The 18,054-nt window shown below is 30.0% G+C and overlaps 2 protein-coding genes across 4 annotated transcripts in view; one reads left to right on the top strand and one right to left on the bottom strand.

The window, feature by feature from the left end:
- The window catches only part of LOC148227434 (tyrosine-protein phosphatase non-receptor type 13-like), a 236,800-nt gene that overhangs the window by 215,607 nt on the left and 3,139 nt on the right, over positions 1-18,054 (bottom strand). The window lies entirely within an intron of this gene.
- On the top strand, positions 3,345-17,915 carry Xport-A (exit protein of rhodopsin and TRP A). Its single transcript, XM_088201554.1, has 2 exons — positions 3,345-3,449; positions 17,479-17,915. The coding sequence occupies exon 2, from the start codon at positions 17,487-17,489 to the stop codon at positions 17,778-17,780; it is 294 nt and encodes a 97-aa protein (XP_088057680.1). The 5' UTR covers positions 3,345-3,449; positions 17,479-17,486; the 3' UTR covers positions 17,781-17,915.

Here is an 18,054-nt window from a genome sequence, read left to right as displayed (position 1 = left end):
TAAAATAAACGGTCCGTAAATTTAACTAAATGATTTGTATACATTGATAAATTGCAATGTGAACAATTATTTAAATAAATAATCAGTATTTAAATAAAATGATCAGAAATTAGAACAAAATAATAACATTTAATATAAAATATTCAGCATTTAATATATGACGATCGATAATTACAATAAATGGTAGGTTTTAAAATTATAAACAGTTGCGAAACGTCCATTTGATGTTCAAACACAAACCTAACCTAAACGAAAAAATCTAATGGAAGTTCAAAAACTATATATAAGCCAGTTTAAATGTATCAAACAATTGATTTAAAATTCCACTAATCAATATCAGTGAAACTATAATAATTCATATTTATATGCGAATGATATGTTACACGTACATATGTTTGGAACATTTTGGCATTAACAGTTGATGTGTCGCCCTACAATATTTTTAAAATCAAAATTCGTTAGCGGTGTAAATAATTTAATAATAACTGATCACATGACCATCACTTATCAATGCCTGAATTATTTACTGATCAAAAATGTATTATTTAATACTGATATTTTTTTATATTTCAACTGATCGTTAATGGAATTATTTATTTATCAAAAAAATATTTGCTACAAAACAAAATTAACACACGTTATGTATAAATAATATTACATTTTCATAGTTAAACAGTATCTAGTTAATTTGCAATCCAAATATTTCTTTTTAGTCAAATCGAAAAAACTCACGTGTAAAATTAATGAAAATTATTTTTATAAACAACTGTCACGTTGCTGTGGCAATCTTGTTTTATATTTAAACGCTGCTTTTTCATTGGTCGACATCAAGAGCCTCCAATGTAAAACAAAAGAATTCAATATCTCGGCGATACGATTTTATAAGTAATAATTTGAATATAGAGCGCTTCTATTTTTAAGCAAGGCCGTCCGACGGAAGCGGCTTAAAACAATTATATATAAAAAGATAAAAAAATAGATACTATTGTATATATTATACCATCTGATTTTATAAAATAAACCATATTATCGATCGGTTCATAAATATATTGACCAGCATGATATACCAATGGTTTATTCGGTTACTAAGACCCTAGTATTTTTCAATTTATATCGTGTCTGGGAGATCAGAATTAGTGATTGTTACATAAATATAATTTTGATCGATCATCACATATTACATTTTCTTAGATTTTCCTAATCTCACGAATTAATATCATTAATAGTTATTAAATAAGATTAAGCTAGGCCATCACAAGTCAACAGACAAGGCACACGCGTGTAAAAAAATATCTATCTTTTGCATAGTACATATAATGATTGTCAGTGCAATACTAATTTATAGCTAATAAAATAGATATCACTGACTTACAGATAGTGAATTCAATCGATTTTCGATATCTATGAATCCTGGGATTAGAAAATATAACACCGAAACTTTCGGGATTGATTTTTTTATCAACAAAATTTGAATTTGCTTGTAACAAAATTGTCACGTTCGGTACACGCATACATGTACTCACATATACGTATAATATACAATAAAAAATAAATGTCTCATATTATATAATAAATTGTATTAGTAGTTTTTTATCAGTTTTATTAATTTTTATTTTTAATTTTTAAAAAATCAGATCCCGGGATCGTAAATTTGTGATCCCGAAATTTTACTTCGGGATCGTATTTGATTTTAGACTTTGATTTTAGTCTGGTGTTTCATTACTTAGTTGTTGTCGATTGTAGATTTACAAATATATAAAATTTAGGATTAGAATTAGAATTTTTAAATTAAATTGTGCAATTTTAACAATTTATTTTACAATACAATTTAAAATATAAAAGTATTCGTTTTTTTTTTTTTTTAATTTTTGTTTATTACATAATTAAATAATACATTTTTATAAACATATATATTTACATTTCATTGGTTGCTGGTTAATTACCATTATCACAATTTACGATTGATTAGCATTCGTTAATTTATATATTATGGTTAATTTCTAGTCTAAATAAATTGTAAGTACTCTTTAAATATTAATATCAGGGGCGTATATTCAGGGTGTGCTATTATTTGATTATATAAGTTTAAAAAATGAGCTTGTTGTTCTTTATCATTTGCCTGAATTTGCAGAGAAATCTGTTCATGAGCTTGTACAATTTATGAACACAAATAATCTTGAGTCAGGTTTTCAGGAAATAGATAAATTAGGCAAACTAATATTAACTCTTCCAAGCAGTACTGCTTCAGCAGAACGTTCATTTTCTGCTCTGAAACGAATTAATAATTGTTATCGAAGTACCCAAGGCCAAGAAAGCCATGTGGCCTTAGCTTGATTTCAAAAGAAAAAGGGATCCTTATGTATATTAAAAAGAAGAGCACTTTTTATGACAGCGTGATAGAAAAATTTATGATCAAAGAAAGAAGATTAGATTTTATATATTAATAATTATAATTTTATGTTTATTGGAAATTTGATACTTTTATATAATAATATTTTAGATTAGGTTTGATGTTTATTTATTTATTAATATATGGGATAAAGCTGTAAGGCAGTTTAGGCATGCCAAAACCTCGGCTAATAAAAATGAAAAAATGTACTTTTTTTTTTTTTATTTTTTATAGCACACCCAATATTAGCACCCACCGTACGCCACTGATTAATATACAGTTAAATTTACAAGTAGCTTTGATCCAATGGTAAATTTTATTAGCAAATATCAATTCAAGTAATTAAATTATAAAACAAAAATGTATAAAGTAACCGTAAATCAAAATATTTTTCAAGAAGTTGTTTTATTTATAATGTGAATACGTTGCGAAACCTATGAAAACTTTTAAAGAGACCTAGTTAAGATATTATTAATCTCAAACGGTTGATATTATTATGGCAGTGGAAATAAATTTACGGCAATTGTTTGAAATTTGTCCACAAACATAAACCTAATCGATTATTCATTACTTTTGTAACTTGAATACGTATATATTTCTACGTATGTATGTAGTACATATATGTATGAATTAAAATAAATATAATAACACGTTAAGACATTAGATAATCAATAGTGTCAAAGTTCAACGAAACCTTACGACGTAGTTAATACGGAACAAGCGTAGTAATGTTCTCAATTGTATGCTTAGCAATAAATTTATTTGATTTAATTATTTTTGAATAATTTTTTTCATTTGTTTTTTCTATACATATTAAATATTTTCGATATAAGAGTATTTTGTAATTAAATTCTCAAAAATATTCTTTATTCCGTCTACTTTTTAAAACAAAAGTTTTAGAATCAGGCCAAAGGTATTACGGGTTTGTGGTATGCTTCAGCGCCATTCGGTTTCAGTACTAATTGCCGTAATGGAGTGTACGTCCCAGTCTGAAGACAATATTTAGACTTTCATTTTCACCACACATGTGAACACACAGCCAAGCACCGAGAGAAAGATGGTTAGTGAATTTAAGATATTTTATAAATAAATAAAAATACAAATATCACACACAGACATGAATAAACTCTCCTGTAATATTATCATATTATTTCTGCACGAATTCAGCCAATAAAGAATTCTCCAGACGGTTACCCAGTAAAAGTTGAAGCATGTATCGCAGTCGGTAAAAGTTTCTAAAAAAAGAACTTCGGATCTATGGACCTTGTTAAAACGGTGTTATATAGGAGCATAGAAATATAGCCGTATTTTTTTCCTCGCCTAATATATTGCCGCGTACTATTATATAATCAAGTTGATCTCAGCCTCGTTTTATTAACAAGTGTTCAAAGTTGGCACATATCGAAACAAGTGACAGCATTGTTCGACTTAATGGAATGCCAAATATCGGAAGTGTGCTAAAACGCGATTTCCGACTTGCTAATTAATCTGCAAACTATTGTTGTTTGAACGCTGGGTCTCCGAATATTGCTTTGCTATCTAAACTTATATGCGAAATGTAGATACGAACATTATGTCGGCGCGAAGGATATTATGTGAAATTATTTATTCAACGAACATTGAATATATAATCTACATACATATGTATGTATGTATGTAGGCAAATGTAACATGTTTATGTGTGTAAAGTGTTTTAGTATGTATTTGGATTCTACGATACTTTTTTCCGAGGAATGTGATTATAATAAGTTATACCCAAAAAAACGGCACTAAAAGATATTTTCATATTTCAATATGAAATATCAGAATATTTATTTTAATGTACGACATGTGAAACAAATAATTATATTATCAACGCACTAAATATTTAGCACATACTTACTTAAGATGATACGAGATGGGGTTTTGCAAATATTTGTTAGTGTCAATAATTCGACGAATTCAATACCTGCTTAAACTTCGTTCGAGGGAGGTAATATGACTTGTAATTTCAAATATGAAATAGTTCAATCAACCACCTATATGTATATCAACACTCTCTATAACAGGGGTAGACAAACTTTCATACCCCGCGGGCGACCCGCTTTTGAAATTAGTGATGGCGGTCCACCAGTGGCAACCTCAATTCTGCCCCCCTCTCGCAACAAAAAAATTAAAAAATACTAGTACCTAGTGTACAAGTGCTAGACCAGAAATTAGTTATTTTTTCATTGCTAGTTGATTTTATAATTCTTGGAGCTGTGTTTTTTCTTCACTGGTGAAACTACATTTTCACTGGTGAAACTACATTTTCATTCACCTTCTAAACTAGAAATTATAAAACTTAGTTTTTATCTTTATAATGAAATTCTCGCCATTGTCTCTAGAATCAATATAGGATTCAGGTTCTAAGAGTATTTATTTAAATGCTACGGGAAGATTATGATCAATTTCATCGTTCAACTCCGCGAACAATTCGCAAGGTAGTGAAAAAATTTGAAGAGACTGGCCCGTTCAGCCGAAAATATTGTTTCTGTAAGTAAAAGTGTGGCCGAAAACCCGGAATTGTCGATTTGTCGGCATTCGCTGTTTTCGGGCTTTTCTTATGGCTCCCTTTGGTGCATTTTGCATCTGGACTTGCACCTACATACACCCGTATTCAGATAACACATAAGCCTAGCGACCATAGACAGCGAAGAATTTGCGCAGATTGGGTGTTAGAGTAGCAGGAAGTTGATGCTGATTTTTCAAAGAAAATCTTTTTCTGTGATGAGGCATGTTTTTACCTATCTGGGTATGTTAATAAGCAAAATAGCCGCGTATAGGGTGAGGAAAATCTTTATGTGATTCACGAGAGGCCATTACATGCACAATAAGTGACTTTGTGCGCACTGTGGTCAGGCGGCATCATTGGGCCTTACATTTTTGAAAACGAAGATTTGACTGTAACACTTAAAGGTGAACGCTATAGGCGCATGATAAAGCAAGTTGGATCAATCTACATATATTACTTTTAAAATATTATTGATTTATAATATATAATGTTATTACATATGAATCTATTATTAAATTATAAAAGTATATGTTTTATTAAATTTACGCATATAATAGTAAATGCACATAGAAATATGTATTTTTTCACTTGCGAGAAATTTCATGCGTTTTATATATATATATATATATATATATATATATATATATATATATATATATATATATATATATATATATATATATATATATATATATATATATATATATATATATATATATATATATATATATATATATATATATTATATTTAATTGTTATTGCATTAACAAACTGGGAGTTTTACCATTATGATACAGACAGTTCTATCTAATATTTATTAATGCCTCAAGTAAAAAATGTATTATTCTAATTGGAATAATTGTGGTGGAAAGGATTAAATTCAAAACTTTGGAGCAACCTTAATATAGGTTAGAGCAGAGAATTTGATAGCAATAATATATCCAGTTCGCTTAAATTTCGATTATTAAAACGGTGTTTGTGACTTATGATAATACTCTATTGTCGTCGGTTCAGACCTAAATTCGTCGCTGGAATCCAATTAACAGTCACAAATAAGTCGTATTAGTAACAAACTAGGTGGTGCCGAGCACCAACTAATAAACTAACTTGGAGGAGTGTGAGAGAGGACCGCGCAGTACGTACATACGTGCGAAGATCATATTGTGTTTGAAGGTTTACGAGATGACAAGTGTGTAAAGGAAACGTATGTATGTACATATAGCTACAGTATGCTTTTATCGTCAGGAAACACACATGCGATAGCTTGGAAATTGACTGATGCAAGGTAGTAAGTAATTTGAGGAATTCGAACTTAACGACTCATCTTTACTAGACGTGCAATTCTGAATTCGCTTAACATCAGTGATTTAATAATGTGTCATATGTATTATGCATAAACACGTAGTTAAACATGTTTGTATTAATATTAAATACGTTTACATACGAACCAACTTATTAATCTGACATAATGACAAGGATGGTAAGGAAGGTTGGTTATTATGGTCGGGAATATTCAAATCTTAGTATCGATCATTAAAAATCAACAAATTTACGTGGTAAGCTTATGTCAGTTACATTTTATCTAATAACTATAAAAACCAAAAGGGTTACGTATATATAATACAAGCACAGTAATGGTGGTACTTCTATATATGCAATGAAACTACTACTTTCCCTAGTTTATTTTATAGTTTAACGTAATAACGTGTTATTTACCATAAAACTCTTTCACTTTAATCACATGCGATAGCGCGAGTGAACGACCTCGCTCAATGATCGAGAGCAGAACTCGGACAGAAAATTTACGACAATTCATTTTAATATTAATTATGTATAATTTACTTTTATTTAGACTTTTATAATTAAAAGAAGTTGATCTAACATTATCGGTCGACAAATATAAGATCAATTGTTAAAAAGTTAATTACTTTTATATAGTGTTTATGGATATTATACTAGCGATCTAAATAATATTATTTGTTTTAAACTACTCGTGTATATATAACTTATAAAATATAAAGTATATTATTTTATCGTAAACAGTTTTACTCGTGTTTATAAAATATGTTGAAGCATACTTTAATTTACGTAGATCTCAGATTTCAGAGACTTTAAGTAAGCACGTGCATAATAAAGTTTCAATATACATATTTATAACACGTTTTCCATTAAACCCGGCTGTGTACGAAGCCAATAGAATGCAGCTGAGGTAATATATAAGAGCTAAACGATGCATAAGCCCCAAAACCCACACAATCTTCGAAACGAATCGGTCACACAACCAATTTCAATTCGACGTATAAAAGAAGCCCCGAGACGCGTTTTTTATGTGTAGGTATATATAATAAGATTTTCGCAATTTTCATTCCTAACAATAACAGCAATCCAAACAAATTTGGAATCGAAATGAAATACGCAGCGCGAACGATTCTCGGTAGCTTTCGACGGTAACCGTTGGCGTTGTTTCGCGACGTTTTATGCCGAAACGTAAATTAATAAGTTTATGGTACAGTTACGATAAATAAATTTTAATTTAAGCTTTTAAACTTTGGAGGCAAAATGCGTTAAGAATTATATGGAACATTTCATTACGTAATATAAAAAATTTACTCCATTTAAATTAATATGCAGTACATGTCTAATTTTCAACCGCTGCAATAATTAAATATTCAGATATTTGATTAAACTATGTATGTAGCTTTTTTGAATAGTTTGGACATTTTCCGATAAATTATTTACGTCACTTTAAATTGAAATTTCGAACATCAGACGGAGGTCACGGGTTTAAATTATAATGAGTCTCCACAACTCGCTAATGAAACAAGGGACAAAGTTTCCATCGTTTTTCTAAATACATTTATGTATCTATAATACACGGGCAGATTCGTTGGAAACTTGCAAAAATCTTTTTATATAAGATTTCTAGAAGAATTTAAGTCCATCGGCGATTGCTTGGATTAATATTCCTGATTTGCTTTTAAGCTAAACACAGCGCGCAAACTATAAAATGTTTTATGACGAAAAACAGTTTAGAACTTTTAAAAAGTGGTACAGAAATATATCCGAAACTATTTTTGAAATATTTTACATTAAATTTATTCTATAATTGAAGAAGTAATCGTATTTATTAATACATAAAAGGCACAAATCCAGTTTTACATAAAATGAGGAACCTATTCAAACAATTTTAACACTTTGAAAGGAGTGAATTATTTTCGAATTAAACGAATTTCGCCAAGCAAGAAGATTTAATTACAATAAGGTCTGAGACGATGTTGCGAGCTGATTTGGTTTAGGAATCAATAAAAAGAAAACCATATACATATATACATGGAAGTTTCGATGGGAATTAACGTATTAATATCAACAAATAATGTAGAAAAATACGTACATATTTATAATACTAACAAATCCTACTATGGCCTAATAAATAATAAACTGAACAATAAGCTTCTAGCATACGTATACTATAATTCTTACTATCGTGAATGGAACGGAATTTTAAGTCAACGCAAGTCCGCTAGATAGTCTTGCATAATTGCCATGATAATAGTAAAAGAAAAGGCTGTAATTTTTCCAACGGCTGATTACACAACACAAAATAAATAAAAAATAATAAACGGTGAAGAATTTGAATACACTATACATTATTGATAGTGAACGTGTTGAATATATATTATGTGATTAAAATAAAAAATCTCGATTGGTACATCCAAATGTGAGAATGTTTGTGATTCTATAATCCCAGAGATTTACACTTTCTTAAATAAATAATTCACAGTGTTATTAACTCGTTGTGACAGAAATTGGCTTTAGATATGTATGCTTCTTTTATGATCAATTTTATGTCGTAGCTACAAGTGAAGCATCCAAAACAAATATTTATACTGTTTATGCATTCTGGTTTCTCGATGTCTTTCATTTCTAGAGAAATAAGAAATTTTAATATACATAAAAAAATATATCTAATATATAGTATGTGATTATATTAATACAGTGTCTTATTGTAGATATCTTTATATTATTAATCAACAGAGAACTAGATGATTGTTGAAGAAAACAAACTTCATTACGATGATTATTTTCTATAATGGACGCGAATAATCGAAGAGGATCGATCTACTTCGATTTATTACAACCCGTCAAGTTACAATGGAAGTTCGGACTCCCGTATTTATACCCAAATCGTATAGAAAATTTTCAAAAACAGTTGTTGCTACTTTACATTTTTCATATTTTTTATAGATTTTCTTCAGTCAGAGGAACATACAAATTTTCGACCTAGCTCGCTTTTAGTATCATATAAATACTATAGAAACCGCATTCTCTAATGTGTATTGCCCACACGCAATAACACAACACGTACGTAAACAAGAACGATATGAAGAATGCGAAAAGCGACGCGAATGAGGAACCCGCGGCGGTCGAGTGGAATACAATCCACAATTGTATGTGGCATCTGAAGAAAAAATAACACATAGCATTCGACGCGCGCGGGTAGGAGGGTGTTTGAAGAAGAAGAAAAAATAAAGAGGGGAAAAAAGAAAATATTTTCCGGGATTATGTGGGGAAAACGGCGTCGTGTTTGGCGTCGGATACGCGCGATTCGACGGTACAAAATCCTTAAATGGAGCGAGTGTAACGCGAATAATATCCTGTCATCGACAGACGCCGGGCGTAAATTTTAAACTTATGCCCGATATCGAACAACTATATAATATACACACACAGGATAATACAAACAGGAAAAGTGATTTAATAATAATGCGCGCCCCCGACTTGGACCAAAATCCCGAATGACATAAAGCCAGCTTTAGACTGTGTTTGCATTTGCCACATATTCGACAAGTCTAGACAAATAAAAATTGAAACTCCCAAACGTACAGTCTAGACCAGCGATTTTGCATAGGGACAACAAACAGCGATATTAGGTTTCATGTAAGTTCATCTTTGCGATATAAGTCACGTAAACGGAAGATTTTTTTGACTATTCAGATTAAATTATATAATATATCGATGGGCATACGTGATAATTGGTTGACTATATTTTTATGTGGAAATGATTAATAATGCCACTTCGCTAACAGCATTCTGATATATATTTTAACTAAATATGAAATCGTCGAAATAACAAGTAATCATAAAACGCTGCCTAAAGAAACTTTTACTTTCTGATTTATTTTAAACAGTTTTGGCCCTTTCTGTTAAGTTCGCATTTAAGGTTAGACATTTTCCAGTTAAATGCCATCAATATATAATCCATGTCCTTCCAGGATTGGTGTCGAATCGAGCGACTTTGCAACCAGATAGACACCGGAAACCTTGTAACAGTGAAATTCATAAATATATAATTTTCGGAATATATACAGTAGAATATAAACTTTGTGATTGGCGAGTGTTTGCCAATGATAATCTCTACAGTGATTGATGTTTGTCGCCTGCCTTCTGCAACGTAATCGGTAGTGATTGATGATGTGAGCAAGTGTCACACGTTTTATTCAGGTCCTTCTAGGAAACTTGGACGAATAGCAGATGAGAACAACTGAAAAACAATCGCAATAGTGTCTGACCACACCTCTAAAAGTCAACATTCTGTCACGTAAACGCTTTGAGGATGAACATTGTCGCGTAAACGTTCGGTTGTGTAAACGTTTTGTCTGTAAAAGTTCTGTCGCATGGGCTTTCTGCCGTGTACACTTTGTCGTGGCACCGTATTCAATAAATCGCTATATTCGGCGCATATTATATATTTATCAAAATTCTCCTAACGAGAATTTTGATAAATATATAATACGCACTGTTATGTGCAATAAAAATATATTTATATAAGAGGCGTATTTTAAACCTGAGTATAATTTTAAGTATAAATCCATTTAAGAAGTTAAAAATTGTTGTAAAAGTCTATTCATTGTATATTTCATTTTATTTTTAAAGCAACGCTTAACGCTTGATTGCTTTAAAGCAAAGCATTCATGCGTTTTCATGTCATTAATTAGGGTGACCATTCGTCTTTGATTTCCAGCGACAGTCCCTAAAACAGGGTTTAAATCCCGGCTTAGTTTGGTCTTCGATTTTGTATTTCTCCCATAAATGAATAAAACAATGAATAAAATGAGGTCGGAGCGACAATTTTACATAGGCTTACCATAATTTCAAGAATCTAAATACGTACACGATTTTGGAAAGGTAAAAAAGAAAATCGATTCATTATAATACTAAAAAAATTAAAACCGCCGTTTTATTCAGAAAAAATCTATGAGGCTTATTAATCGATTTTTATATTGGTTTTCAGAAATTAATATAAAATATTCTAAAATAATTTTTTTAGAATATTTCGTGCTGCAATGTAAAATAAACATTTTGGAAAAAAAATTTTGAACGAATTAATTTTCCTTTTGACAAATTTTATAGCACTTTTTCTTTGTTTGCCTAAAGGACGACCGTGTGTATGTAAATAAGCCTAGGAGCATTTAGAAAAAAAATCAAGCAGGATGTAATCATGAAAAAAGTCGGTGACTTTAAAGTAAAAAAATACTGTTTGCCCTATACAAAAAGTTCCATAGCTGTACTTAAATATACTTAATTTTCGATTAATATGGTCAATATTTTTTGCGAGATGCTCTCTCATTCTAATCTATCTCTCTCGTAAAAAATATGAACTGCAATACAAAAGAAAATTATACAAACAAATAATCGCATATTCTAAAAGTCAAAACATTCGATACATCGATGTTCTTATACAGAGCACAGAGATTTGTTTGCATTTTAACTATGATATCATAACAGAAACTTGGTACAATTGTGTTATTTTTATTCAAATAAGATTTTTCACATAAAAAACATGCATACAAGAACTATTTCTCCAGTGTAAATCATAACTCGCTACTATGATATATAAAATATAGTATTCATCATCGCGTTGAAAGATTCCGTGTCAGTAGGGAAAAGCCTTCCGGGAATCAAGAAAATAAAGAGAAAAATATACGGTGTTGTTTATTTATCGAAAACACGACCTAGACCTCTGATACGAAATAATGTACATCGGATATAAAAATATTTTATTATCATTACTCGTGATAAAAATGCGTAGTAGGTTAGTGTGTAGAATTTCAGATAAAAATATTTATTATGCATCATATGATATCACCTACGATATTTTATGCAAGGGTCATAAACAGTAACCACACTTGACACTTTACGACCTGGAATTTTTTATGAAAGTAGTGGTAGTCCTAGGATGCATGTCGTTCGGCTACTTTTAAATGCACAGGCTACATAATATGTTACATAATATTTTTCATTCATTTTAAAGTAACATTTTTCGAGTTTTTACAGCGATGTAAAAATATTTAACAATTATTTTTTTATTGAAAAATGAACAAGATTATTATTGGAAGTAATCGTATTCAAAGCTTTCTAAGGGCACGGATAAAACGAATTATTTTTTCGTTACCTTCTACACAAGTTTTATTAATACGATTTCTTGTAAAAAAATAATAAGAAATATTTTAATTTAGAGTATTTTTTGTACATAAATATGTTAATAAGTATTGTACTTGTTGAACAAATCAACAATAAAAACATAAAAATAGTACAAATCAACCGAAAGTTCTATACACTTACTAAATAATTAAACTAATCATTAACATATTACGGTCCGTCCACGCGTTTACGCGTGATGGCGAAACTTTGCGGTTAGTCCATTTAAGCGTGTTCGAGGGTTAAAAATAATGTAAAGTAAGTTTGTAAAAATATCGTGCGAACGTAATGAAGATTTAAATTTTTTATAATTATTTTGGTAGCGTGAAAAAACTGTCACCTTATGTCAAAACAGAATAGCGAGAAATAATTTCAACATATATACATACATAGAAACATGTATGTATCGGAAAATGTTGAAGCATATATAATATAGGCGTCTATATCATGGCAATGTTTGAGCTATTAGATAATTAACATTTTAACTAATCAGGAATGATGCAGTTGGAGCCTGCGGGCGAATTGAACACAAAAATAATTGAGGGGACATTTGGAAACCACTGGATTAAATTTACATTTATAAGTAATTTACAATAATATTAACTCTGTGCGACCAATTGAACATCACAGTTTTTTTAATAAAATTGCAATTTAATTATTGGTGACGAATATTAAAATTATCTTATAAACATTTAATAAGAGAATTAGGTCACTGATTTTTTAGTAAACATTTCAAAATTAAACTATATTTTCAGGATTTTCCTTGATATTATTGGAAAACGAATCGTTTCTTTCGTAAAAATCTCCCACAAGATCCAATGCAATATTGCAGTAGTAAAAAATAATAGTCTTTTTGTTCAAACCATCGGTGCCTACCGCCAGACAAGATGAAACAAAATTAAAACGTTCACATACACACACACATTTGTTTTACGGATATTGAACGGTAATTTTCCGACGTTTGCATGCTCGCGCATTGAGTCGACGCTTGTTAAAAATAAATAAAAATTGTAAAAAAGAAATAGCGCACACAGATAGATAGGTATTCATCACATGGCGCGTTGCAATTTTCGTCGGAATTTTCATTGCGGGTGGATCGCAGCCAGGCACGGATCGCCGTTGCGGAAAAACGACGCGCGAAAACCATGTCGAAATGAAAAACTCGCGAGCAGCATCCGGCGGATATTAAAAGGGCGCTGTTTGACTTGCGGGAGATGACCACGGGCGAACGGTATTGAATATCCTGTAACTTAAATATAATGGGGGATACATGGGACAATTATAACTGGAATCAGTAGTAACTAGGTTAATTACAATTTTAAGGTAGTAAATGAATAGTTATCGTATAATCAGGAAAGCAACGCATAAGGCAAAAACTATTATTTTATCAACATGGTAGTTTTTAAACCAATTTTGACTTTTTCCTCGAGAACGAATAATTAAAATATATTTAAATTAGTCTTACGTTATGGTTACCTAGTCGACCAGAATGTTTATTAATATGCCCTGGACCATTCAAAAATAAACTCAATCATTTGTACCACTGTTATAGAAAATGTTATGTAGAGGAACCTTGATTTTAAAATGGAAAAACGACATTTACTTTATAGTACATATAGCCATATTAGGTACTTAATGACTTAGATGATCAGTATATTTTGCTAATATTCCTTAATTCCTTGATAAAGTGCATTTTTCACAAAGACATCTAAAACAATAATAAAAAATATTAAAACTTTCAAAAATAGCAAAAATATTCGTTTACATTTCAACTCTTATGTCATAAAAGATCGTATATTACAGTAACTGCAACTATACGCACCGCTATATTATATCGCGAGCAGCATTGCGGACGGTTGTGATATAAATAAATATTGTAACGCAGCTCGCACAGTTGAGCGCGTTGTCATGGTCACTAATAATATATTAGAAACCAAAGGTGAAATACAGTATTGTTTCTTTGTAAAAAAAATATGTTTTATTAGTATCTATGGCTGTACTTACTTAATTTAAACGATCTTACTTTTCTGCTGGGTTTAGTATTAATATTTATTTTCCTTCTAAAGAGTATGTGTTCATGGTCACGAATTATATCGGACTGCAAGTATCAAAACGCTTTAGTGTAAATGAAAAAATTGGTACTGATAGTGGTGGGAGCAGAAGCTTAGTATTTAGAACACTCTTTAAAAACTTGTTTATCATTCATATAAGTTAATAATTTTACTAAAACTATACTTAATAAATACCTTAATTAAGTTTAAAAATATTGAATTTTTACATCAAAAATATTAAATTTTTACATTACAATTTATAAATCTCTTGACGACCCTAAATATATTCTTAGATAATTTTAAAATGTGTATTATATAACAATATAATTGTAAAATATATATCCACTTTTAGTGTTTTCTTTGTTAAATAATATATTTTTAAAATACTTAGAGAGCAATTAGAAGATTCACATTTAGCTATTGAGCAACAATGGCCAAAAATGTTTAAAATGTCTAAATCCATAATTATCAACAGTATAAGAAGAACAAAGAACTTTGTGTTTTATTATAGTTCATTGATACAGTAATATAGTAAGATCCCTAGAGTAGTCAGTTTTTCCTACATGCTGTTCTTTTCACATGCAGTGTTTAATCAATTATATGTCAAGTTAAAAACAATTATCGGTAAAAATGTACATGTGTACATTTCTATGTACATGTGGTCTGACTGAATACACGTGTTATGAAACTATGTAAGTCCTATTTGCAATAATGCAAGCGAACGTTTTAATTACTTGGGCTGGTGGGGCGGAATCCCCGGATTTGCCCTGCGTAATGAATGTGTACTTTGGCGGAGGCATTTCGCGTACGGCAAGCATCAGACTTTCAAGGAAGTCGGTATGAGTCCGTTAAATCGACGGTATTCAAAGGCAACCATGAGGAAAATACGGCTATTTGCAAAAGCACATATTCATTAAATTCTCATTTTTTTAACATATCAATAAATTCTCATTCGCATAAATGGTGAATGCTAAATTGCTTTACAACTAGTTAATAAAAACATAAAAGTAGGTAATTATAATGTGTATATGTACAAACTTACAATATTTTAATATTTAAAACACACGATCTAACTCAATTTTATTTAAATTATTTATCTCGATATTCATTGGTAAGATAAGGAAGGTATAAGAAAACCAAATTTGTGATAATTTATTGGGATTATAGTAATATAATAATCACTAATTTCGATCTCACAGACACGATATGGGATTTGAACCTAGGACTTTCACGTATTAGTCGCCAACTTATACAGCTGATCTATCGTGATGACTAATGCAAGCCATTTAAGTCACCACCTAAGATTATGTACTAATAAATTTTAGATAAAAAAAAAGTTAAATAAATACAACATATATAAAATAATTCTAAATGTATTCTACGAAAAATATTTTTTACAAATTAACCGTTTTAAGCACGTTACTTTTGAAGCATGGTACATATTTTATTTAGCCAGCACAATAGTTGAGTGGTATAAGTCTGACTATTCACCCGAAAGACCTGGGTTTAAATCCCTAATGACCTTGATGGCTTATTTTAATTTCTATCGTGTCTGAGATATCAGAATTATGGATTATTATATAATGATGATTCTGATCGATCATCACAGATTTGTTTTACCTAGATTATCCTTATCTCACGGATGAATATCGAGATGATTAATTAATATCAAGCTAGTTCGTATATATTAGGTATTTAAAGTTCTCTTATAATGAGCTACTACAGCTGAGGGCCAGCCAAAAATATTCAGCGCCCTGGGCTCTAAAACAAATTAATTTGGTATTTTTTTCCTGGAAGAGCTAAAAAAAAAAGTTATCACGGAAATTTTTGTTTAAAATCCATCTCGTAGTTTTTTCTCCGAGAAGGTTAACAAAGGACAGATTACCGCGAAAGCTAAAAAAATATCGTCATGGAAAATATTGTTTAAAAATCATCTCGGGGTTTTTGTTTAATGAGAATAAATTGCCGCAGAAGCTAAAAAAAGAGCAATTAGACAATTTTGTTCAAATGCAATCTCTGAATTTTTATCGATACCGTGTTAAATATAATTAAATTGCGCCCTCGTTCGGAGTAAATGGCGCCCCCATTTTAAGTAATTAGAGCCCCTTTTGGGGCTGGCGCCCCGAGGGACCGCTCATATAGCACGCCTCTCAGGCCAGCCCTGCTTCAGCTCGTGGAGAATATCTTGTATGTATTCAACAAAAAAAATATTCCGAATCCCGACAAGTATTCTTTTAAAACTTGAAAAAATATTATTATATATATTATAATATATATGGAGACATGACCACACATGAAGCAATTGCTTACATCAATAAAAATGTATGTATTTGTTTTTGTTCTAGGCATAAAATATTTATGTGGTTCTGTTGTATAAAATATAAAAGACTTCCATGACTATAAAAATCACAGTAAAAAGATATTCCATAATTGCATTTATTGTACTTACTTATTTATTGAACATAACATAAATATTTATAGTATGTGAGTTAGTATATCTTTTAAGATATAAAAATGTTTTTAATATAAGCATGCAATAGTTATTCTGAAACAAATACATATCAATTGCAGTGAAACTATAGAAGCGATGAAAAATCTACTTCTTTTATTTCACTTTTTAAATGGTATTATTTAGTTAATTTAGCAGTTATTTTAATACGTATATTAGTAGAAACGCATTTTTATTTAAATTATATAATTTAGCAGTAAATTTAACCAAAGATGATAATCTCACACACTACGTATGATACAATATATACATTCTACAAAAGTGCAAAAAAAGATTGGGTTAATTAAATAATGAAAAATAGTGATTATCAGTAAAGAAGTACATATATTCAATAATAGTACATTGATATACATATAAAGTATAACGCAAATTTAAATTATATAATTTCTATACAAATCATATTATTTTAAGTTAATATAATTTTTGAAATGTAGTGTTAAAATCTTATTTTTAAATCAAACATAATTTATAAATAAAATGTATATTACAACAATCTGATTTATTTGTATGTTTTCAGATATAATAATGAAAAAATCTCATTCAAGAGGAGGAAAGTCAAAGGGTGCAGTATCTAAAAAGAGGGTTACAATATCTAACAAAACTACTGAAATAACAAACACTAATAAGAAAGATTTTGTGGATTGTGACGACGAGGAAACTGGGTTTGGAAATTGGCTAAAATCGGGTGATGGAATTGAATGGATGAGAATATTTGTTATCGGTAACAGTATAGCAGTATTCTTGACAATGACATGGCCGCATCTTAAAAAAACGTTTGGAATCGTAAAAGAGATTATATTCGGCGAAGACGACTATTAAAACTCTACCAAAATGTTCTTCGGGATATTGAGAAGCTTCTTGTTCCTTGCGATTATCTTTTGGTACAGCTCCGGAGTGTGGAAGCTGATCAACGAATACTTCAGAAAGGAGTTTGTCAGTTATTTAGAAACAGAGTTTGAGAAAAACAGTAATTTAAACTTTAATAACGAACCAACACCACAACCACCTATAGAAAATAATGAATTAAAAACATTATATGATGTTAATATTAATACGGACGAATATACTTTTAGTAGAAAAAGAAACACGTATG

This window comes from Plectrocnemia conspersa, unplaced genomic scaffold (assembly GCF_051122295.1).
Source record: "Plectrocnemia conspersa isolate PC_06_02 unplaced genomic scaffold, ASM5112229v1 ptg000013l, whole genome shotgun sequence".
NCBI classification, from domain to species: domain Eukaryota; kingdom Metazoa; phylum Arthropoda; class Insecta; order Trichoptera; family Polycentropodidae; genus Plectrocnemia; species Plectrocnemia conspersa.
Note: the sequence above shows the minus strand (reverse complement) of the source record. Positions and strands in the feature narration are given on the sequence as shown.